Genomic DNA, 19,226 nt, shown 5'->3' with positions numbered 1-19,226 from the left:
GTTCCAAGCCAGCCAGGGCTTTACAGTGAGACCCTGTCTCCAAAAACAAAAACAACACTATTGGGTGGGAGGCATGGTGGGATTCTAGGTAGCCCTCAGTGATCATGATCAAGTTCCTTAGCCTCTTTGGATATGTTTTCCACTTTTGTAAGATGAAATTACAGCAGATAATCTCTAAGATCCCTTTCAATTCTCTCCATTGGTGAATGGGAAAGATAAGGAAACACATTTAGAAAGAAAACCCCAAAGTTACCTTTTTCAAGCAATATAATTCATTTCTTCCCAAACTGAATTAACTTGCCTAACTATATACCTAATTATAGCATAGTAAAATTAAATCATTGGCACAGACAAGAAGAAAGGTAAACTGCTACATGGGGGAAAAACAAGGAAAGCTTACGTGTGTCTTTCGTATCTGAGGGTTTCTCGGATGGACCATGCAACCTGATATGGCGAGGCCTGATCTGAGTCCTCCGGCTCTTCTCCGCTCTCTTCAGACCAGTCCAACCCTGCAGCAGGACAGAGGGAAAAACAGGTTAGAAAAAACATCAATTTACTTAAGATCTGCACAAAGACTGCCAAGGTGGCTCATCAATAACAAGGCCCTCACTGCCAACCCTGACCACCTGAGTTCGAGCCCAGGTACCCACATGGCACAACAGCACCAACTTCCTTCCACAAGTTGTCTTCTGACCTCCACTTGCGTACAGTGGCACACATTACTCCATCAATCAATCAATCAATAGGATGAAATTTAAAAACAGTAAAACCCAGACCAAAAAAAAGCTGCCTGAAGCCCAGTAGTGATGGTACACACCTTTAATTCCAGCACTTGGGAGGTAGAAGCAGGTGGATCTCTGTGAGTTTGAGGCCAGTCTGGGCTACAGAGCAAGTTCCAGGACAGCCAGGGCCACACAGGGAAATCCTGTCTGGAAAAACCAAAACCAACCAACCAAACAAACAAACAAACAAAAGGCTCTTCTACAGTCTGTAGCTAAGAGGTTTGATTATAAAACTTATCCCAGGATGGCCTCAAACTTCTGGTGATCCTTCTATGGGCTGGGATTACAAGTAAAAGTTACCATATCTGGCTACTCTGAGTGTATGTGTGTATGTTTCTGTGTATACAGAGGCACATGTATGTGGCTGTGCATGCAGGTGCATGATCATTTGTGTGGAGGGCAGATATCAACCTCTGAGTGAGTTTCAGGACAGGCTACAAAGCTACAAAGAGAAACCCTGTCTCAAATAACAAACACAACAACAAAATATCTAAAATACATAGGGGCCTCCAAATGAACTTCCCTTCTATTTTTACAAAGATGTATGATGCTACACACTCAGCTTTAAAATCATGACATTTTAACAGTATAGCTGTGCTGTGCTCCAAGAATGGACTCCATAATATACTTTGTTAATCATTTGGAAACAGCACAAGCAAAGACACTGAGGTCCCAGTACATAAAAGGTAAAATCATTCAAATTCCAAAATGTCATACATTAAATTAAAAGTCATATTCTAAAACAATTTTTTTAAAGGCCATCAAGGTCAAAGCCGGTAATGTGGCTTAACTGGGACAGTGCTTGGCTGGAATGCACAGAGCACTGGGTTCAAACGCCAACACGACCTAAAACGGAGTGTGGTGGTGCATGCCTATAATCTCAGCCAGACCCTGAAAGATGGAGGTAGAAGGACCAGAAATTCAATGTCACCCCCAACTATTGAGTTCTAGACCAGTCTGAGATTCCTGAGACCCTAATTCAAAAAACAACAACAACAACAACAAAAAAAAAAACAGTGAAAAGGTTAAGAAAAGATAGACATGGTGGCTCAGGCCTTTCATCTCAGCATTTGGAGGACAGAGGCAGAAGCAGACGGATCTCTATGGTATGACGCCAGCCTGATCTACATAATCGAGTTCCAGGCCAGTCGGGGTATATGGTGAGAAACCCTGTCTCAAGAAAAAAATGGGGAGGGGTGAGGAATGTAATTTATATGTCCAGGCAAGAAAAAGTGTCAATGGAGTCACTTAGCAAAAGTGGCCCTCGGCGACATGAAGACGGATGTGTTTCTCCATTATTAAACTAATTATGAAGCAAACCTTGATCTTGGCCTCATTATCTCCTATCCTAATGTAACTAACTGATAGAACCAGCCCAGACAGCCTAGACTGTGAGTCACAGTCTGGCTTTCCCTTAAAGTGCTCTTCAGTAAGTTGAATGCAAACTATGAATGGTGGCCAGAGTGTCTTCTCCAAAGAGTCTTAGATCTCTAATATACTTGGATTTAAAAACACAGTGGTGGCATACCCCTTTAATCCCAGCACTCAGGAGGCAGGTAGATGTCTGTGAATTCGAGGCCAGCCTAGGCTACCGAGCAACCTCCAGGACAGTCAGGGCTGTTACACAGAGAAACCCTGTCTCAAAACAACAACAACAACAACAACAAAAAACACAAAAAAGGTTAAATGATTTCTGGTAAACTTCACTTTTCAAAAAATGAAGAAAAATGAGTCAGGCACAGCAGCGCAGTCAGTGACTGAGGAAGGACACTCTGAATTCAAGGACAACAGAGGCTACATAGCAACAAACAAACCAAAGCTCAGGGACTGGCAGGGCAGCTATCAGGGTGCCTGAAGTCGAGGCTGATGACCTGAGGTCAATCCTCAGAGCCCACGTGGATGGAGAGAAAACAACTCTCCCAAACAGTCCTGTGAGCTTAGCATGTGTTCCATGCACTCGTACATCCACAAGCACACAGACACACAATAAATAAAGGTGTCCAAAAATACCAGTCTTACAGATATTAAAAAACATGTTAACAGTGAGGAGTGGAGGGGAGGTGTCACAAAAATATGAACTTTGTGTGAATAGCTCTAGGTATCAGTAAAAGCTTTGATAAAAATGTATGAAAAAGCAAAGAAATAAATACAAAATAAACACTGGTTCATAAAACATATAGACAAATGTTCAGCTATGTAACTAAATATTGTCTGTAAATCCCAGAGTCCCCAAAGATTTCTCAGGAGTTCCAAATATCAACATTACTTTCAGAAGATGGCTAAGACATTGCTTGTCCTTATACCTGTGTGACACTGACAGCAATGTAAGTGCAATGGTGGGTGACTGCTGCTGCCTCCCCATGAATCAAGGCAGCGGCGCCAAACTCAAATCGGCACTGGATCCTTCCCAAGGCACTCTTGGCATGGAAAGATGCAGAAATGCCAGGGGTGTAGAGAGTTTGACTTACAAGTGCTCTTACCTGTTAAAAATGATTTACTTTACTCCATCTCAACCTCAAGCACTGGCTAGCATACTGTGTGGCTTACCATAAAACATCCAACCTCTGTTGTGTGAGGAAAGACTGTTGATTGCTTTAGGTGTAGCTTTGATCAACTGCTTTTGTTTCATTGAGTTTAGTTGTAGATTATTTCAGTTTTGAGATGAACTCTCACATAGCCCTAGGCTGGTCATGAACTCACTATGTAGTAAAGATGACTTAAACTCCTGATCCTCTTATCTCCACCTCCCAAGTAATGGAACTACAGACACTTACTCTATGCCAGGTTTATGCAGTGCTGGGGATCAAACCTAGTGTCTCATGGTTACTGGGTGAGTATCTACCGAATGAGCTAAATCCACAACCCTGAATATCATTTGTTTTCTTTGTTTTAACTTTTTTCACTAATGCGTGTGATAGAGTAGAAAGCACCGGAGGAAGACACCCTCTGGCTTCCACACTCATGTGCACAAATATGCACTTGCATGTGTGTGTACACACATACATATACTTACTACACACAGAAAAAGAAACCCAGCTGGTGAGATGGCTCGGAGATTAAAGATGCCTGTTGCACAAGCCTGATGGCCCACTTCATATCTGGAACCCAAGAGAAGGCGGGAGAGAGCTGACTGCACAAAGTTGTCATCTCACCTCACATACACACCACAGCATATGGTCTGGTTCCTTCTCCCACACCATTCATGCAACTGTTTATCATTATATACTTTAAGGAAAAATTAAAGATGTAACAGTGTTTACTTTCCTGTGAAGCTATGAATCTACAAAGTTTAAAGTAATACAGAATGGAAATAATTTAAATTCAGCCATGATAAATTATGCGATATATAAAAAATTAACTTAAAAATACATTATTATGCAAGAAGTTATACGTATGATTAACAGGAACTCAACTTAGCCTACTTTAAAGAATTTACTAAGGTCCTATCAAATGGCTATTTAATAGATTTGGGGATATTTTATTACTTTTACTTACTATAACCCAGAAGTTTTATTCAGATAATTTATACCAGGTTAAATAGTTTAGAGTTACAGAAGAAAGCCTAACACTTCATTTACAATAAAATACATATACCCCCACTCCATCCCACTCCATTCTCCATGGGAAGCAATATCAACAGCCTGGTAATGTATATACTTCACCTATACTTACATTGAACAGGCAAATGTCACCCATATACATAACCAGTGGATACTGAAGCTCTTGCTTATTTCCTTTTGTTAACTTAGATTTTACAAAACAGAGTAGCATAATTCCTCTTGACTTTCTTCCACCGGTTAAGTCATGCTAAACACAACCCAGTCAGACATCATTCACTCTTCATAACAGCTGTGTAATAGTGTGTAAAACATATGCATATGATTCATTCAAGTTTCCCATTGGTTATTGAAGATAATGTCAGACTGCTAATTCTGTAAGCAATGCTACAATTTTTTGTTTTTCCCAGACAGGGTTTCTCTGTGTAACCCTGGCTGTCCTGGAACTCACTTTGTAGACCAAGCCCAGCCTTGAACTCACAGAACTATGCCTGCCTCTGCCTCCCAAATATAGGGATTAAAGTGTGTGACTACTGCCCAGCCTTCATATTCCTTCTGTCACTCACACAGAGAAACCCTGTCTGGAAAAACCAACAAACACATAAATAATAATAAATAATAAATAAAATAAAATAATAAATAAAATTAGAGCTTTTATCTGGCTCAATGATAAAAGCAATTATTTAAAAACAACAACAACAACAAAAATTTGAATCCAATTCCCAAATCCCATGATGGAAGGAGAGAACCAACTCCAGAAACTATTCTGACCTCCACACATACTCACGCTCACCATACCCACACACATATACATACACACACATACACACACACAAATAAGTTAAAAAATAAAATTATAAGTTTTGTCTTTTCTTATTTTTCAAGCATGAACATGAACTACCAGGAGAACTAACATCTTCAATGATGTTTTTGGAGGTTTGGGTTTCACTACAAAACCCTGACTGTCCTGAAACTCACTAAGTAGACTAGGCTGGCCTCAAACTTGGAACAATCTTCCTGCCTCTGCCTCCCAAGTGATAGGATAATAGTCATTTGGTACTGTGCCTGGATGATTGACAAAGTCTATAAGAAAGAAGAATGATCAGAGAGGAAGGATGCTATCACAGTAGATGGTGATACAGTGTCTAAATAAAACGTACCAAGGCTGAGGCAGGAGCATCCTGTGAGCTAAGAACTGGCCACAGCAATGCACCACAGCAATGCCCTCCAAAGACACCAAGAACTCCAATGAGCACGCAGATACCGATCTCACAGAGGACACAACCAAATGCAAGCATCTTTTATGTACCGCTATAAGCACTAATGAGAGCTATGGCTGTCTCCAGACTCACGAAAGCAAAGCTAATCAAACTCAGCAAATCAGCAACAAAGCAAACATACAAAGTAGAAAAGGAACTAGTAAGGACGAAATGGGTTCGCTAGAAGAGGGGAGCAAGCAGTGGGGGTATTAGATACAGTGAAAATGCATTCTATGCTCATATAAAATTGTCAAAATATCAGTTTTAGAATTTTAAGAACTTGATTTGTAAAAGCTATGACAGACATTCTAAATGGTCAGTTCACCAGGTGTCTCCCATGCAGTAGCATGTTTACTGTGGGCGGTCTGCTGAAGCGCACAGCTGTGACAGACACATGTCAAGGCAGCAATAGCTACAGTGAAGGAAGAAGGAGCCAACTTACCTAAGTGAGGAAACAGGTCCGCGTCCAGCTGATGCCTTTGGGTACACAGTTTCACCAGTCTCTGCAGTCGGCTTATACAGGAGAAGTGTGGAGAGAAGGCGGTGGCTTTCATGAGGACTCTGTCAGTCCTGGGGGCGTCTGAGATGGGAGCCCGACTGGATGGAAGGAGGGGCAGAGGCCTCTTGTGAGAGGCCTGCCGTGTTTGTGCTATAGAGTGTGTGGTGGGGGCCACTCCCTGCATTGGTAGGCTGGTGTTCTGAGGTTGAGGTGACTTGCAGACTGAACCCTGCAGTGGCGCTGGAGGTTTCAAAGAAGTGGATAGAGGTGACAGGTGGGCGTGCTGCTGTGGAGGCGCGGGAGGGGTACTAAAGTGCTCTTGCCGAACTTTTAAAATCTCTGTCTCTCTCTGGCGCTGCCGGTTCTGAGCCAACTTGCTCTGCAACTTCTTTCTCACAGTTGCCCCTTTCTTTAGGTCATCGTCTTCCTCGTTGAAAGCGAAGGGGTCTTCCAACTCAGTTTCCAGGTAGTGGAGAGGGACCCTTGTCCCGGGCGGAGAGAGGGTCATGCCATCCAGTCCATTGGGCATCTTCAAGGCCAGCGTGGGCACCGTCAGGCTAAATGCCATGGCATCCATCTGGTGCCTGACCTTCACCTCATCTACCGGATCATTCTTTTTCTTCCTCTCTTTTTTCGGGATAAAGCCAAGTACCTGCAAGTGGCTGTTGCAGTACCTGCAACAGTACACACGTGTGAGAGAGTGCTCTTCATACACATATACATGCACATACTACAAAACTGGACTCCTAACACATCAGATGCCCAAGGCCAGGTGCGGTAGCACAGGCCTGGAATCCTAGCACTTGTAAAGTGCAAGAGGATCAGGAGTTCTCGAAAGCCAACATATAGACCCTATCTTTAGAAACCACAACAAAAATAGTTATATAGTCAGCCAGGTGGTGGTGGTGCAAGCTTTTAATCCCAGCACCCCAGAGGCGGAGGCGGGTGAATCTCTGAGTTTAAGGTTAGTCTGCCCTACAGAGTGAGTTCCAGGACAGCCAGGGCTACACAGAGAAGAAACCCTGTCTCAAAAAAACCAACAAAACAAAACAAAAAAGTTACAGCTGGAAATATGGCGGCACAAGCCTGTAATGTTAACACTTAGGAGAGTTAGGCAGGAGGACCATAAATTCAAAATTAGCCAGGGCTACACAGCAAGATGCTAACTCAGCAAAGAAAATGAAAAAAGCAACTGTCAATCCTCTCACGCTATCCCCAACTGAGGTCTACATAGTTTTGATAAGGCACATATGTGATCTGTTCAAGTACAGAGGTCACCAGACAAAAGCAGGTCTGTCCACTGGTGAGCAGCCTGGACAGCAACTTGGCCACTGTTTCTCACACAGCTTTGTTCTTCTCTATTCACAGCATACAAAATAACTCATCAAAAGTCTGAAGATCATTTAAAAGTCTCTTATGGAAAAAAGCATTATATTCCAATGCTACTTAAGTTCCTGGAGAGTCACCAAGCTCATGTAACATAACCCTGACATGCCCCACACCCACTCACACTTATAAACACACCCCAAACACTCCCACACACACACCAAACGCACAGACCCACACACACCACATACATACCCACACCACACATACATACACTCACACCACACACACACCATACATACACTCACACCAGTCACACACACACACACACACAAGAGGGAGGGGACTAAGAGTGGTTAGTAGAATGAGCATCTCAGTAGGCAGAGATATAAGAACACAGACTGTCTCCTGCAGCACTAGCTCAAGTAGGCACTAAAATAATGCCCTTGATTCAGATAACTCCGCTACACTTATAAAAATGAATGTGCCCCAAACCCCCTCCAGAGCAGAAACTGACCAAGCTGGGGTATAAACTATAGTCAATGCTCATTATGACTTCAATAACGGGCAGGCTACCTTTTAAACTTACACACCCGGAGCATACAGTCCCTGTATATAAGGAGAAAATAAAGACCTGTTATACCAACTAACCACACTGAAAATCTGTCAGGAGTGTGTGAACAGAATACTCTCCAATTCATATTCCTCACACACTTCCCACAGCACGTTAACAAGTGCCATCAAAATAACACCCCACACTTAAGTCAATTTGGAAAATTACGGCTTAACCAAAATGACATAATAATTTTGTTGTTGATTGTTTCTGCTGGAAACTTTCTCAAAGAATTATGTATAATAACATGTATTATGAAGTTCCAAGAGGGAGATGTACCCTTTTCAAATCTGTCAGTGCTTCCCAAAGCTATCTGAAGGAGGAACCTATTACTGAGGCAAGCAATGACATCTCCACACAGCACTGAGCAGACCCCTACATGGATCCCACACTAAACAGCGTCCTAAGACAGGCCAGGAAGGAAAGTGCTGTTAGGAAAGACTAGTAACTAAGAAGTTAAAAAGAAGAAGCAGGACTGGGTATGGTGTACCAGCCTGTAATCGCAGCACGTGAGAGCCAGAGACAGGCAAGAGGACCAGGAGTTCAGTCACCTTCCTCTATACCGGCAGTTCATGCCCCAATCTGGGAGTCTTGAAACACAGAATCGAAACACAACACTCAAAGAAGAAAACATAGTAGTCACACTCATAATTCCAGCTACTCAGAATACCAAGGCAGGAGGATGACAAGTTCAAGACCAGCCTGGTCTACAAGAGCTAGTTCCAGGACAGCCTCCAAAGCCACAGAGAAACCCTGTCTTGAAAAAAAAAAAAGAAAAGAAAAGAAAAAGGACTACGAGGAGCCAGAGAAATGGCTCAGGAGTTAAGAGCACTGGCTGGTCTCTTAACCAGGTTCAATTCCCAACACCCTCATGGCAGCTCACAACTGTCTGTAACTCCAGTTCGTTCCAGGGGACCCAACACCCTCATGCAGACAAAACACCAGGTGTATTTTTTAAAGGGGGGGGGGTTGGGGTGGCTAGGTGGGTAGCTCACTGATAGACCAAGGCCCGAGCTCAATATCCAGTATAAAGGAAACAAAACAAATGGTTTTCAGCATTTCATGAAAAGATTAGTTTCACCAAAGAATAGTAAGGTAAGACTTTATATTTTAAATCAGAAGTCAGGACTAAACCTGGGGTGGTGGCCCATGCCTTTAATCCCAGCTCTTGAGAGGCAGAGGCAAGTGGATCTCCATGAGTTGAAGGCCAGACTGGTCTACAGAGCGAGTTCCAGGACAGTCAGGGCTGTTACACAGAGAAACCCTGTCTCGAAAAGCAAACCAAACAATAAAAAAGTCAGGGTTAGAGAGGTGGCTAGGAGGCTAAGAGTGTTTGCTACCCAATGACGAGGAGCAGGGTCTGGATCCAAGCACCAGTGCTGGGCAGCTCACAAAACCTAATCTATCAACACTCCCCTCAGGGAAAGTGGCAAATTTATATTTGTATATTTATTTTAAATGCTGTGTAGAACTAAATAAACATTCTAGTCCAGCTAGGAAGATGTTCCCTCTTTAAGAGAAACAGCTCAAGCCAGGTGGTGGTGGCCCATGCCTTAGTCCCCAGCACTCAGGAGGCTGAGGTAGGTAGATCTCTGTAAGTTCAAGGCCAGAACCAGTTCCAGGACAGCCAGGGCTACACAGAGAAACAAAAGAAAGGCAGGGCTCTCTTCTGACCTTACTAATAAGATAGTACTTGCTTTGGCACAAATGAAAAGAAAGGCAAGTGCTGTGTGCGATAACCTGAACTGAGCCCCACTAAGCGATGTTTTTACAGGGGAGTCAAGCAGAGAGGTTTTGTTAGGGGCAGGGTTAAGGAACTCCCCTCAGTCCCCAAGAACCAGGCATGTGGTGTTTAATAGGGAGGTTAGGGAGGGTGCTTAGGCTGCGCTAAGCACCTGTTTCTGACTCTCACTCTGTAATCTGAGACACACGTGATAATCAGAAGTTCTAAGAGAATCTCCAGTCACCTCTAATGTGCTCACTCTGGTGGGCTCCCTACCTACAGAATTGTCTATTTCACACTGAAAATAAAAATGTGCTTTTTTGGCTAGTATGCAGGTTGACATTTGCTTACTTTAAAGAACAAGGACAACAAACAAACACAGAGGGAGGGTAGGTTAAAATAGAAGAGGTTCAAAATTTCTACCCTAACATAGTATCTAAAGCCGTGTTCAGAATGATCACTGTGACCTGGAGAATGGAAAGAAACATGAAGGACGATAAGTCAAAGTATTTTTCCTAAGAATGTAAAAGATAAAAAATTACAACCCATTTCTTTAAGACACCACAAGATAGCTGGGCGGTGGTGGCGCACGCCTTTAATCCCAGCACTTGGGAGGCAGAGGCAGGCGGATCTCTGTGAGTTTCAGGCCAACCTGGTTTACAGGGTGAGTTCCAGGACAGTCAGGGCTATACAGAGAAACCCTGTCTCAAAAAAAGAAAATAACAAACAAAAAGCACAATGTAAAGAAAAGGAAAATAGCACCATGTTTTTAAAGTATAAATTCACAAATTCTAGTGAAAAGTGTACCCTTACAGTGAAAATACAACTGGCAGGGGAAGGGGACAGTGGGGCAGAGCATGTGTCTAGAGGAGACCCAGAGGCCCCTGCAGCAGCAAAGGGAGCTTTGTGAGTTCCAGGTAGTCTGTGTCCCTCGGGCCTGACTTTCCTCAACTATGGTGCTCTCCTAAAGAGCCACCCTGACACTAAATGACGCCTGGCTGTGGTGATATTTTATGTATGATCTAACAAATAAAGCGTGCCTGAATATCAGAGTGCAAATTGAGCCACATTAATCAGCCATAGAGGCCTGGCAGCGGTGGTGCACACCTTTAATCCCAGCACTAGAGAGGAATATAAGACAGGAGGAGACAGAAGTCAGTCAGTCTGCAGTCATACTGAGGACACAATCACCCCTTTCAGTCTGAGCCTTGGTAGAGGTGAGAGCTCTAGTGGCTGGCTACTTTGCTTTCCTGATCTTCAGCTTCAACCCCAATATCTGTCTCTGCCTTTTTATTATTTGTGCCACAGCGGGCATGCCCTTCCCATTGTGGTTGATGCCAGTCCCCATGCCCAGCCTATTCCAACCTCCAAGGCATTCCTGTAACTTGAAGTGGGTCTCCTGCTTCCAGGTGGACCCTCCCTTTCAGAAGGACTCCAGCACCACCACCTCAATCAGATTTTCATCATTATTCTGTATAATGGTCTCGGGAAAGGTATCCTGAAGCCAAATCCCTTCCTCCTAACCTAGTGCTGCTTGCAATCCTGGGGAGCTCTCCATTGCCATAACATAGGCAGGGACAAGGAGATGAAAAAGATCTGGGAGTCTGATCTCCACTGAGGTGGAAAATAATTCATGTGCCAAGACACAAAGCAAGCCAACCAAGATCCTTAATGGAAGGTGCGATGCCCTTAATTGGCCCTACTCAGACTCGGGCCTTGACACACCCTATTCCAGCAGTTCTGATGACAGTGTGGTAAGGATAGAGACCACAGCTGTCCCAGTCCCTGATCCATCATCACCAGAGCTGGCACAGGCCTGGCCCATCAGAGTCTAGTGGGTTGGTCACTCCTTCCTCAGGCTGTAGAATTGCTCACTGATGCTTTTAAAGTCTTTCTTGAACCTTAGGCTTAGTTCTATGTGGTCAGTATCTGGGCCTATGCCAAGAAGGATCAACATGTTGCACATGGTGACTTGGGTGGTACATCAGCCTTAGACAGGAGGCCCTGAAAGACACCAGTCTCTGTGGCTAGAGCCTAAAGAAAAGGAAAAGGGACACCAAGAGATGAGAGCAGTTTCTCAGGCCTGAGGCAGACTGTTCAGAGCAGTGCTGCTGCACACAGCTTTCAGGGACATGAACACCTGCAGCTGTGGAGCCCTTTGCTAAGGCGCCGAGTGCTTAATTTTCAGTGTAAGCAACCACCTAGGAGAAATATTTGCCATGGTGGACAGTGCCAGCTTAAAAATGAAACTTCCCCCTTTGTCTCCAGACCAGACTCTCCAGTGACTAAATGACTCCCAAGTCTCCTGAGTGTCTTGTTCTCTGACACTCTGTAACATTATTCTGTGACCTGTAAGATAATAAGGATTAGTTTTTTTCTGATTCTAAAATGTGGGGAAATGAAATTTGAAAATGCTAGAAAAATATAGGGGATAGCTAAAGTATTTTTAAAAGTGCAAATATAATTTCATAAACATAATGCATGTGGGACTCTTTTTAACCATAAAAGGTTACATTAGAAAACTGTCAATCAGCCGGGCGTTGGTGGCGCACGCCTTTAATCCCAGCACTCGGGAGGCAGAGGCAGGCGGATCTCTGTGAGTTCGAGGCCAGCCTGGTCTACAGAGCGAGTTCCAGGACAGTCTCCAAAGCCACAGAGAAACCCTGTCTCGAAAAACAAAACAAAAAAAAAAAAAAAAAGAAAACTGTCAATCATGACTTAGATATCTGTTATGGAGCAAATCTAATCAAGGTTTCATTATTTTAAATTATTTTCCAACAAATACATCTTCGAATTAATACTATTACCTTTCACGCAGGCACTTTTTTTCAAAACCCAAATTAATACTGATGGTAGCACTTAGCTAGTTTCTGCCCTATGGCAGTCAGTGGGCAGAGACCAGCAGTTCCTTTGGTGGCCACACCAAACACAGCAGGACTACAAGGGTTAGCAGAAATTTTTTTGGAGGGGGGGCTGTCTTAAATGGCTAGAAGTCTATGAAATCAATAAAAGAAAATACCCAAACATACTTGAAAATGCACTAAAATATACCATTCCATTTAAAAGAAACTGTTCTTTCTTATTCCCCAGAAGTACTCCTTGGACAGTCCCAGGACTCAACATTGAAATTTAACACACTGAAAAGAAACAATATCAGAGAGACAAAATTCCAAAACTGCCAATGACCCAAGCATGGCCCCAAGATGGTTCTTACCTACGATCCTCTGATTTGGGAATGGGGTTGGTGCAGCGCTGGCTGTTATACTTGGCCACATATTCACATTGCTTGAAGGGGGCAGTCTTGTCTTCCAGAACGTGTCTGATACAGAAAGCGTAGCCGTTGAGTCGCCGCTGCTTGCACAGTTTGGGGCTATATGAGCACAAGGGCTTATTGTCAACCTCAGAGAAGTGTATATGTTTCCCTTCATACATCACGTGACTCTATTCCTTGTGAACATCAGCTAAAAGGCCACCACAAAAAAGAAACCCAAATGATAAACAAATCAGAGAGTGTAAGGCAGGCTCAAGTAGAGAATTTCACTGAGGGACTTGTGCCTCTCAGCCATACCTGATTTTAAATCTTCTGCACCACAGCAATGTGAAGAGAGCCCAGGGGTCCACAGTTTGGAATGCTCTCACTCAAGAGGAAGCAGATTGTCTACAAAACATCAAAGGTCTCATTAACACAAAGATAAACAAAGCGAGCTCACCCACAATATAAAATGTTTCCATGTCACCCTTCCTAATGTGATGGAATCACTAGACTCTTACAAGGATGAGCTCCAACAAGAAAATGGGAGTTAAGGGTTATCTTGCCCTCCAAAAGTGAACCAAATCATATTACTCTGTGACTAGCTCAAACTGGCTTCTACCAAGTTAACTCCCAGCACTTGGGAGGTGGCAGAAGAAGGACCATGAGTTCCAGGTCATCCTCAGCTACACAAATAAGTTTGAGGCAACCTGGGCACATAAGTCTCAAAAGTGGGGGGGGGGGGAGCGGAGGGGGCTGGAGAAATGGCTCAGCAGTTAAGAACACTGAGCACCGGCTGCTTTTCCAGAGAACTTGGGTTCAATTCCCAGTACCCACAGGATGGCTCACAACCATCTCTAACTGCAGCCCCAGGGCCTTTAATCCTAGCACTCAAGGCAGAGGCAGGAGGATCTCAAGGCCAGCCTGGTCTACAGAGGGAGTTCCAGGACAGCCAAGGTACACAGAGAAGCCCTGTCTCAGAACTGAATCTGGGGCTGCAGACTAGGTGGTATAGTGATGGCTGAGTCCTGGGATAGTCCCCAGCACTGAACAAAAACAAGCATGCTGAGATACGATCGCTTGCAAACACCAGGCCTAAAGTCTCAGCAGTCTTTAGATGGACACAGGAGGATCAGAAGTTCAAGGTTATAAGAGCCTGTCTCAAAAGAAAAAAGAAACAAGCAGGCTCCAATCCTGCCAGAGCAGTGCAGTGGTGGTAAAACAAAGGCTCGGCACATGCAAGGCCAGGGTTTAATCCCCAGCACCAGAAAACAAGCTGGAAGGAAGACAGAACAGAGCTAGGGAGAGACATACTAACGACCAGGATACTACACAGATCTCCTGTCTGTGGCAGGAGAAATGGATGTTCAAGTCCAAAAATCTACCATGGGCTGTGTTATCTTGAACAAACCATTTAAACTCTTGGAATCTCAAACACCTCATCTGTGAATAACAGTAGTTAGATCATCACTAGGTTCTAAAGATCAAGGGCACCACATGTACTGAACTAAGAAGAATGGCTAGCTGTAGTAAACTCTGCAGAAACAGAAGTTATTCACACATGTTAGCTGTATAGCATGTTACTGTCATTTCACCTGCCAGCGATAACAAGAGATGTATATGCTCCTGGAGAAGAACATTCCTCACACAGAAGGATCAAATGCAGATTATAAAACCCCATACAGTCTACAACAATGAAATGAACTGATTTTTGCAGAGTCAGGGTAGCAGACTTAACAAAGACAAAGAAAAGCCTGAAGCATTAGTGTAACTAATACAATTGTATGCACTAATAAACCTAGCCACACACAAATGCACAGCAAAAATAAGAGGTTTTTCTTTTTAGCTTATTAAGACAAAAGGAAGAACCACACTAAGATGTGTTTAGTTGCCCCTAGAATGAGGATGCAGCCGAGGTAGAACAAGAATGACTGCCCAGGAAAAGGATGTGCAGTCAATCCCTAGCAGAGTGAAAGAAAAAGAGTGGGGAGGAAGTCAGTCGGTGAGTTCAGGGGCTGGTATAAACCAGATGTGCTGCTGGTCCACACCTGTAATCCCAGCACTCATGAGGCAGAGGCAGGCACATCTCTGAGTTTGAGGTCAGCCTGGTCTACAGAGCTAGTACTAGGACAACCAAGGCTACATAGAGAAACCCTGCCTTGAAAAAGCCAAATGTGTGTGTGTGTGTGTGCGCGCGTACATACGTATATATAAATATATGTGTATGTATATATCTTACATATAAGTTAGTTTTTTTAAGTTATTTACATGGACAAGATGATGGGTCAGTAGATAAAGACCCTGCTACACAAATCCGAAGACCTGATTTTGAATCCCTAGAATCCCCAGAAAAGCCAGGTGCAGTACCACACACCTGTAATCCCAACACTCCTATCACAAGATGCAGGTGTCGACAGGAGAGACCCTGGGAGTTCTTAACCCAGCTATCCTTGGGGCACAGAGGGAAAGGAAAAACAAAGGGACCCTGTCTAAATTAGGTAGACGGTGAGGACCTACATCTGAGGTCACCCTGTGATCACACACGCACCTGGAGTAAGCACCTGCATTCTCTCATAGGAATGTGTGCACACCTACATGCACACACGCACAAAGAAATAAAAATAAAAAGTCCTGAGCCACTGCAGCCCACTTCCCACTTCCTTTTGAAAACCTTTTCAGCCAGATATGGAAGTGCAGACGGGTCAGAAGAGAGGGTGAGATGTAACGGAACTACAAGTACAGATGAGTGTGAAGCACCACGTAGGTGCTGAGAACAGAACCTGGGTCCTCTGCAAGACCCAGTTTTTCTACCTCATCAATTCCACTGATATCTTCGGTTATTCATCAGCTAGGTTTACTGCAGTCCCCATCTGTCATTCTCTCTGGGCTGGCCTGAAACTGTGCAAGCCAGAGTAGTGGCTTCACACTCAAACAATCCTCCTGCCTCAGCCTCCCAAGAACTAGTATTACAAGGTGATCCACCACACCTGGCTCTCTAGTCTTTCTCAGAGACTTCTTTGTGCCCATCATCCACTGCTTTGAAAGGGACTGTCATAGCCAGATGTGGTGATGCATCCCTTTAGTCGGAGGCAGAGGCAGACGATCTCTGTGAGTTCATGGCCAGTCAGGTCTCCATAGTGAGTTCCAAGGAAGCCATGGCTACATACTGAGACCTGCTCTAGAAAAAAACAAAACACAGAAACAAACAAAAAGAAAGTGACTTTCAAATCTACAGTGAGGAGGTTTTTCTTGATTTTGAACTCTTGGACACTAGGCCATCCTTGTCTGTTGTCTTGAGCTTTTTATCTCATCTTTTTTCCATTTTCAGAAGAGCAACATCTCACCTCCACCCCCTTCCACAGGGAACTACTTGATCATAATTTTCACCTTCCTGCTGTCTCTGAAGTGTTCATCGCAATTCCTCTTCCCTGGAGGCTAGCTAGTTTCCACAAGCTCCCACATGATAGAGGCTGGGAAAAGTGAACTTGGGCTTTATTTTCTTTTCAGCTGACAAAAATAATCAGCTGTTGGCTCCTTGCTGCCACTCTCCTCCATTCCGACTAAATGTCTTGCAAAATGGAAGGGCAGCAGCTCATAACGAAGCCTCAGCCTTCCTGCCAGCCTGAGAGCCCAACACATAGACCCCACTGTTGTACTGCCAGCATGAGGGCTGCTGGTTTTGTCCTCAGGCTGTACCACCCCCTTGGTGGAGAGCTGTTCCCCTCACTGTGCCGAGGGGAAATCCCTCTGGACATCTGCTCATCCCGGTTCAGGACCGCTGCACTGCAGACACTAACTCACGCTGCCTAGCTGTGGTACAGTGGTGGTCAGCACAGTAGGAGTCCTTTGGGATTTCTCCAGTTGCTTTAGAGAAGGGAAACCTAGATGTAAGTGCACTACCATGGTTAACCAGAAATAGCTTTAGAAAATTCTGTATAGGTCAGAAGTGGCATGTGCTTACCCTAGCACCTGGGAGGCAGAGGCAGACAATCTCTGAATCTGAGGCCTGCTGGGTCTACATAGCAAGTTTCTGGACAAGCAGGGCTGTACAGTGAGACCTGTCTCAAAAAAGACAACTCAGGAAGCAGAGGTAAGTGGATCTCTGTGATTTTGAGGCCATCCTGGTCTACAGAGTTGAGTTCCAGGACAGCCAGGGCTGTTTCACAGAGAAGCCCTGTCTAAGAGTAAAAAAAAAAATCTGTGTAGTAAAATACACCTCAATGGGAACGGTGAGCGGGCTCAACAGGTTAAAGTACTTGGGGCTGCCAAGCCCGACCACCTGACTTCAACCCCTAGGGTCTCCCACAGTCAAAATCATGAAGTATTTATCATGTAAACATATTTATTGACAACACAATTACTTTTATAATAAATACCTATTTTCTAATTTTATCTTGTTTTGCTTTTTGAGAGACGGACACAGATAGCCCAATCTGGCCTGGAACTCTGGAACTCTCTATGTAATCAAGGATGACCTTGAATTCTTCAGATCCTCCTGTGTCTTCTTCCCAAGTAATATGAGGACAATGCGTGTCATCATTACAGGCTAGCCACTTTCGTGAGCGCTCTCACTCTTTCTGTGTGTGTGTGTGTGTGTGTGCGCGTGTACACATCCCATAACACACGTCACAGCATGTGCACGGAGGTCAGACTGGATCAGTCTTCACCGTCCACTGCACCTCACATCTCAGCTGGCCTGAAGACAACCAGGAGCCCTGGGAGAGTCTCCTGTCTTTGACTCCCGTCTCACCATGGAGAACTTGCATCACAGTTACAAACCACCAAGTCTGTATCTAACATGGGTTCCAGGAACCCGAACTCAGGCCTTCAAGTTTGCACTTCCTACGTCATCTCCCCTGCCCCAACACAAAATCTTAATAAAACTGTATGAATTTAAACAGAATCTAAACAAATAATAACTCTTAATATTTACCACACCTGTTTGGGGAGGGGGGCACATGTGTACCACAGCATATATGTAGAGTCAGAGGACAACTTCTAGGATTCCGATCTCTCCTTCCAACATGTGGATCCCAGGCGGTCAAACTCAGGTCCTCAGACTTGACAGCAAACACCTTTACCTGCTGAACCTTCAGCCCACTAATAGTAACTCTTTTTTGTAACAGCCCTGGAACATACTTTGTAGATCAGGCTGGCCTTTAACTCACAGAGATCTGCCTACCTCTGCCTCCAGAGTGCTGGGTTTAAAGACAAGTGTATGTGCCGCCACCACCACCCGGCTAATAGTAACTCTTAATTCCTGGTTGTCTACTCAAGGTGTCTAACATGTATGGTAATTAATGAGTAACCCCCTCTTTGTATTTTTGAGGTATGAGTCCAGGGCCTCATCTATGCTAGGCCAGGAGAGGAACACTGAATTATACTCCTAGACCTTAAATAATTCTTAAAAAGCATTAAATTAGTACTTCACAAGCTGGGCGTTGGTGGCGCACACCTTTAATCCCAGCACTCGGGAGGCAGAGGCAGGCAGATCTCTGTGAGTTCGAGACCAGCCTGGACTACCAAGCGAGTTCCAGGACAGCCTCCAAAGCCACAGAGAAACCCTGTCTCGAAAAAACCAAAAAAAAAAAAAAAAAAAACCCAAAAACACAAAGTCTATACAAGTATTTCTTTATATACACATATGTGTGTGTGTGTGTGTGTGTATATATATATATATATATAATTTATTTTTATTTAATGTGTCTGCATGTATGTCTCAGTGAGGATGTCAGGTACCCAGGAACTGGAGTTACAGACAGTTGTGAGCTGCCTGTGGTTACTGGGAATTGAACCCAGGTTCTCTTAACTGCTGACCCGTCTCTCCAGCCCCTACAATTATTTCTCACAGTATAGTCAAATACCAAAAGAGAATTGCACAAACTGGAAGCTTTATAGTTTCTGAAGGGTTTGGGGAGTGTAATTTGGTGGCATAAGACTTGCCTGGGTTATCCAGAGCCCTGAGTTCAATCCCAGCATCATAAAGGTGAGATGGAGCGGTAAGTACTATTAGATTTTCTAATTCATGATGACAGAAAGTTAAAACTAAGCTCTTTTGTTTCATACAAGAAAAAAAAAATACTTGGGGCTGGAGAAATGGCTCAGAGGTTAAGAGCACTGGCTGTTCTTCCAGAGGTCCTGAGTTCAATTCCCGGCAACCATACAGTGGCTCACAACCATCCATATTGAGATCTGGTGCCCTCTTCTGGCGTGCAGA

General features: G+C 44.1%; 1 protein-coding gene across 6 annotated transcripts in view; it reads right to left on the bottom strand.

Moving 5' to 3' along the window:
- Window positions 1–19,226, bottom strand: part of Ino80d (INO80 complex subunit D) — a 64,014-nt gene that overhangs the window by 36,079 nt on the left and 8,709 nt on the right. For 4 of the 6 annotated variants that reach the window (XM_040753462.1, XM_040753466.1, XM_040753463.1 and 1 more), the window contains exons 3-6: window positions 13,328–13,417; window positions 12,974–13,220; window positions 6,041–6,771; window positions 401–509 (exon numbers count right to left, since the gene is read on the bottom strand). In XM_040753462.1, coding sequence (XP_040609396.1) covers window positions 401–509; window positions 6,041–6,771; window positions 12,974–13,191 — 1,058 coding nt within the window. In that variant the 5' untranslated portion in view covers window positions 13,192–13,220; window positions 13,328–13,417. Of the gene's footprint in view, window positions 1–400; window positions 510–6,040; window positions 6,772–12,973; window positions 13,221–13,327; window positions 13,418–15,996; window positions 16,138–19,226 lie in introns of those variants that run through there. The other 2 variants (XM_040753465.1, XM_040753467.1) reach the window with 2 other exon arrangements.

Source organism: Mesocricetus auratus, unplaced genomic scaffold (assembly GCF_017639785.1).
Source record: "Mesocricetus auratus isolate SY011 unplaced genomic scaffold, BCM_Maur_2.0 Super-Scaffold_100010, whole genome shotgun sequence".
Taxonomy (NCBI): domain Eukaryota; kingdom Metazoa; phylum Chordata; class Mammalia; order Rodentia; family Cricetidae; genus Mesocricetus; species Mesocricetus auratus.
The sequence above is the reverse complement of the archived record's forward strand: the minus strand, read 5'-3'. Positions and strand labels throughout refer to the sequence as shown.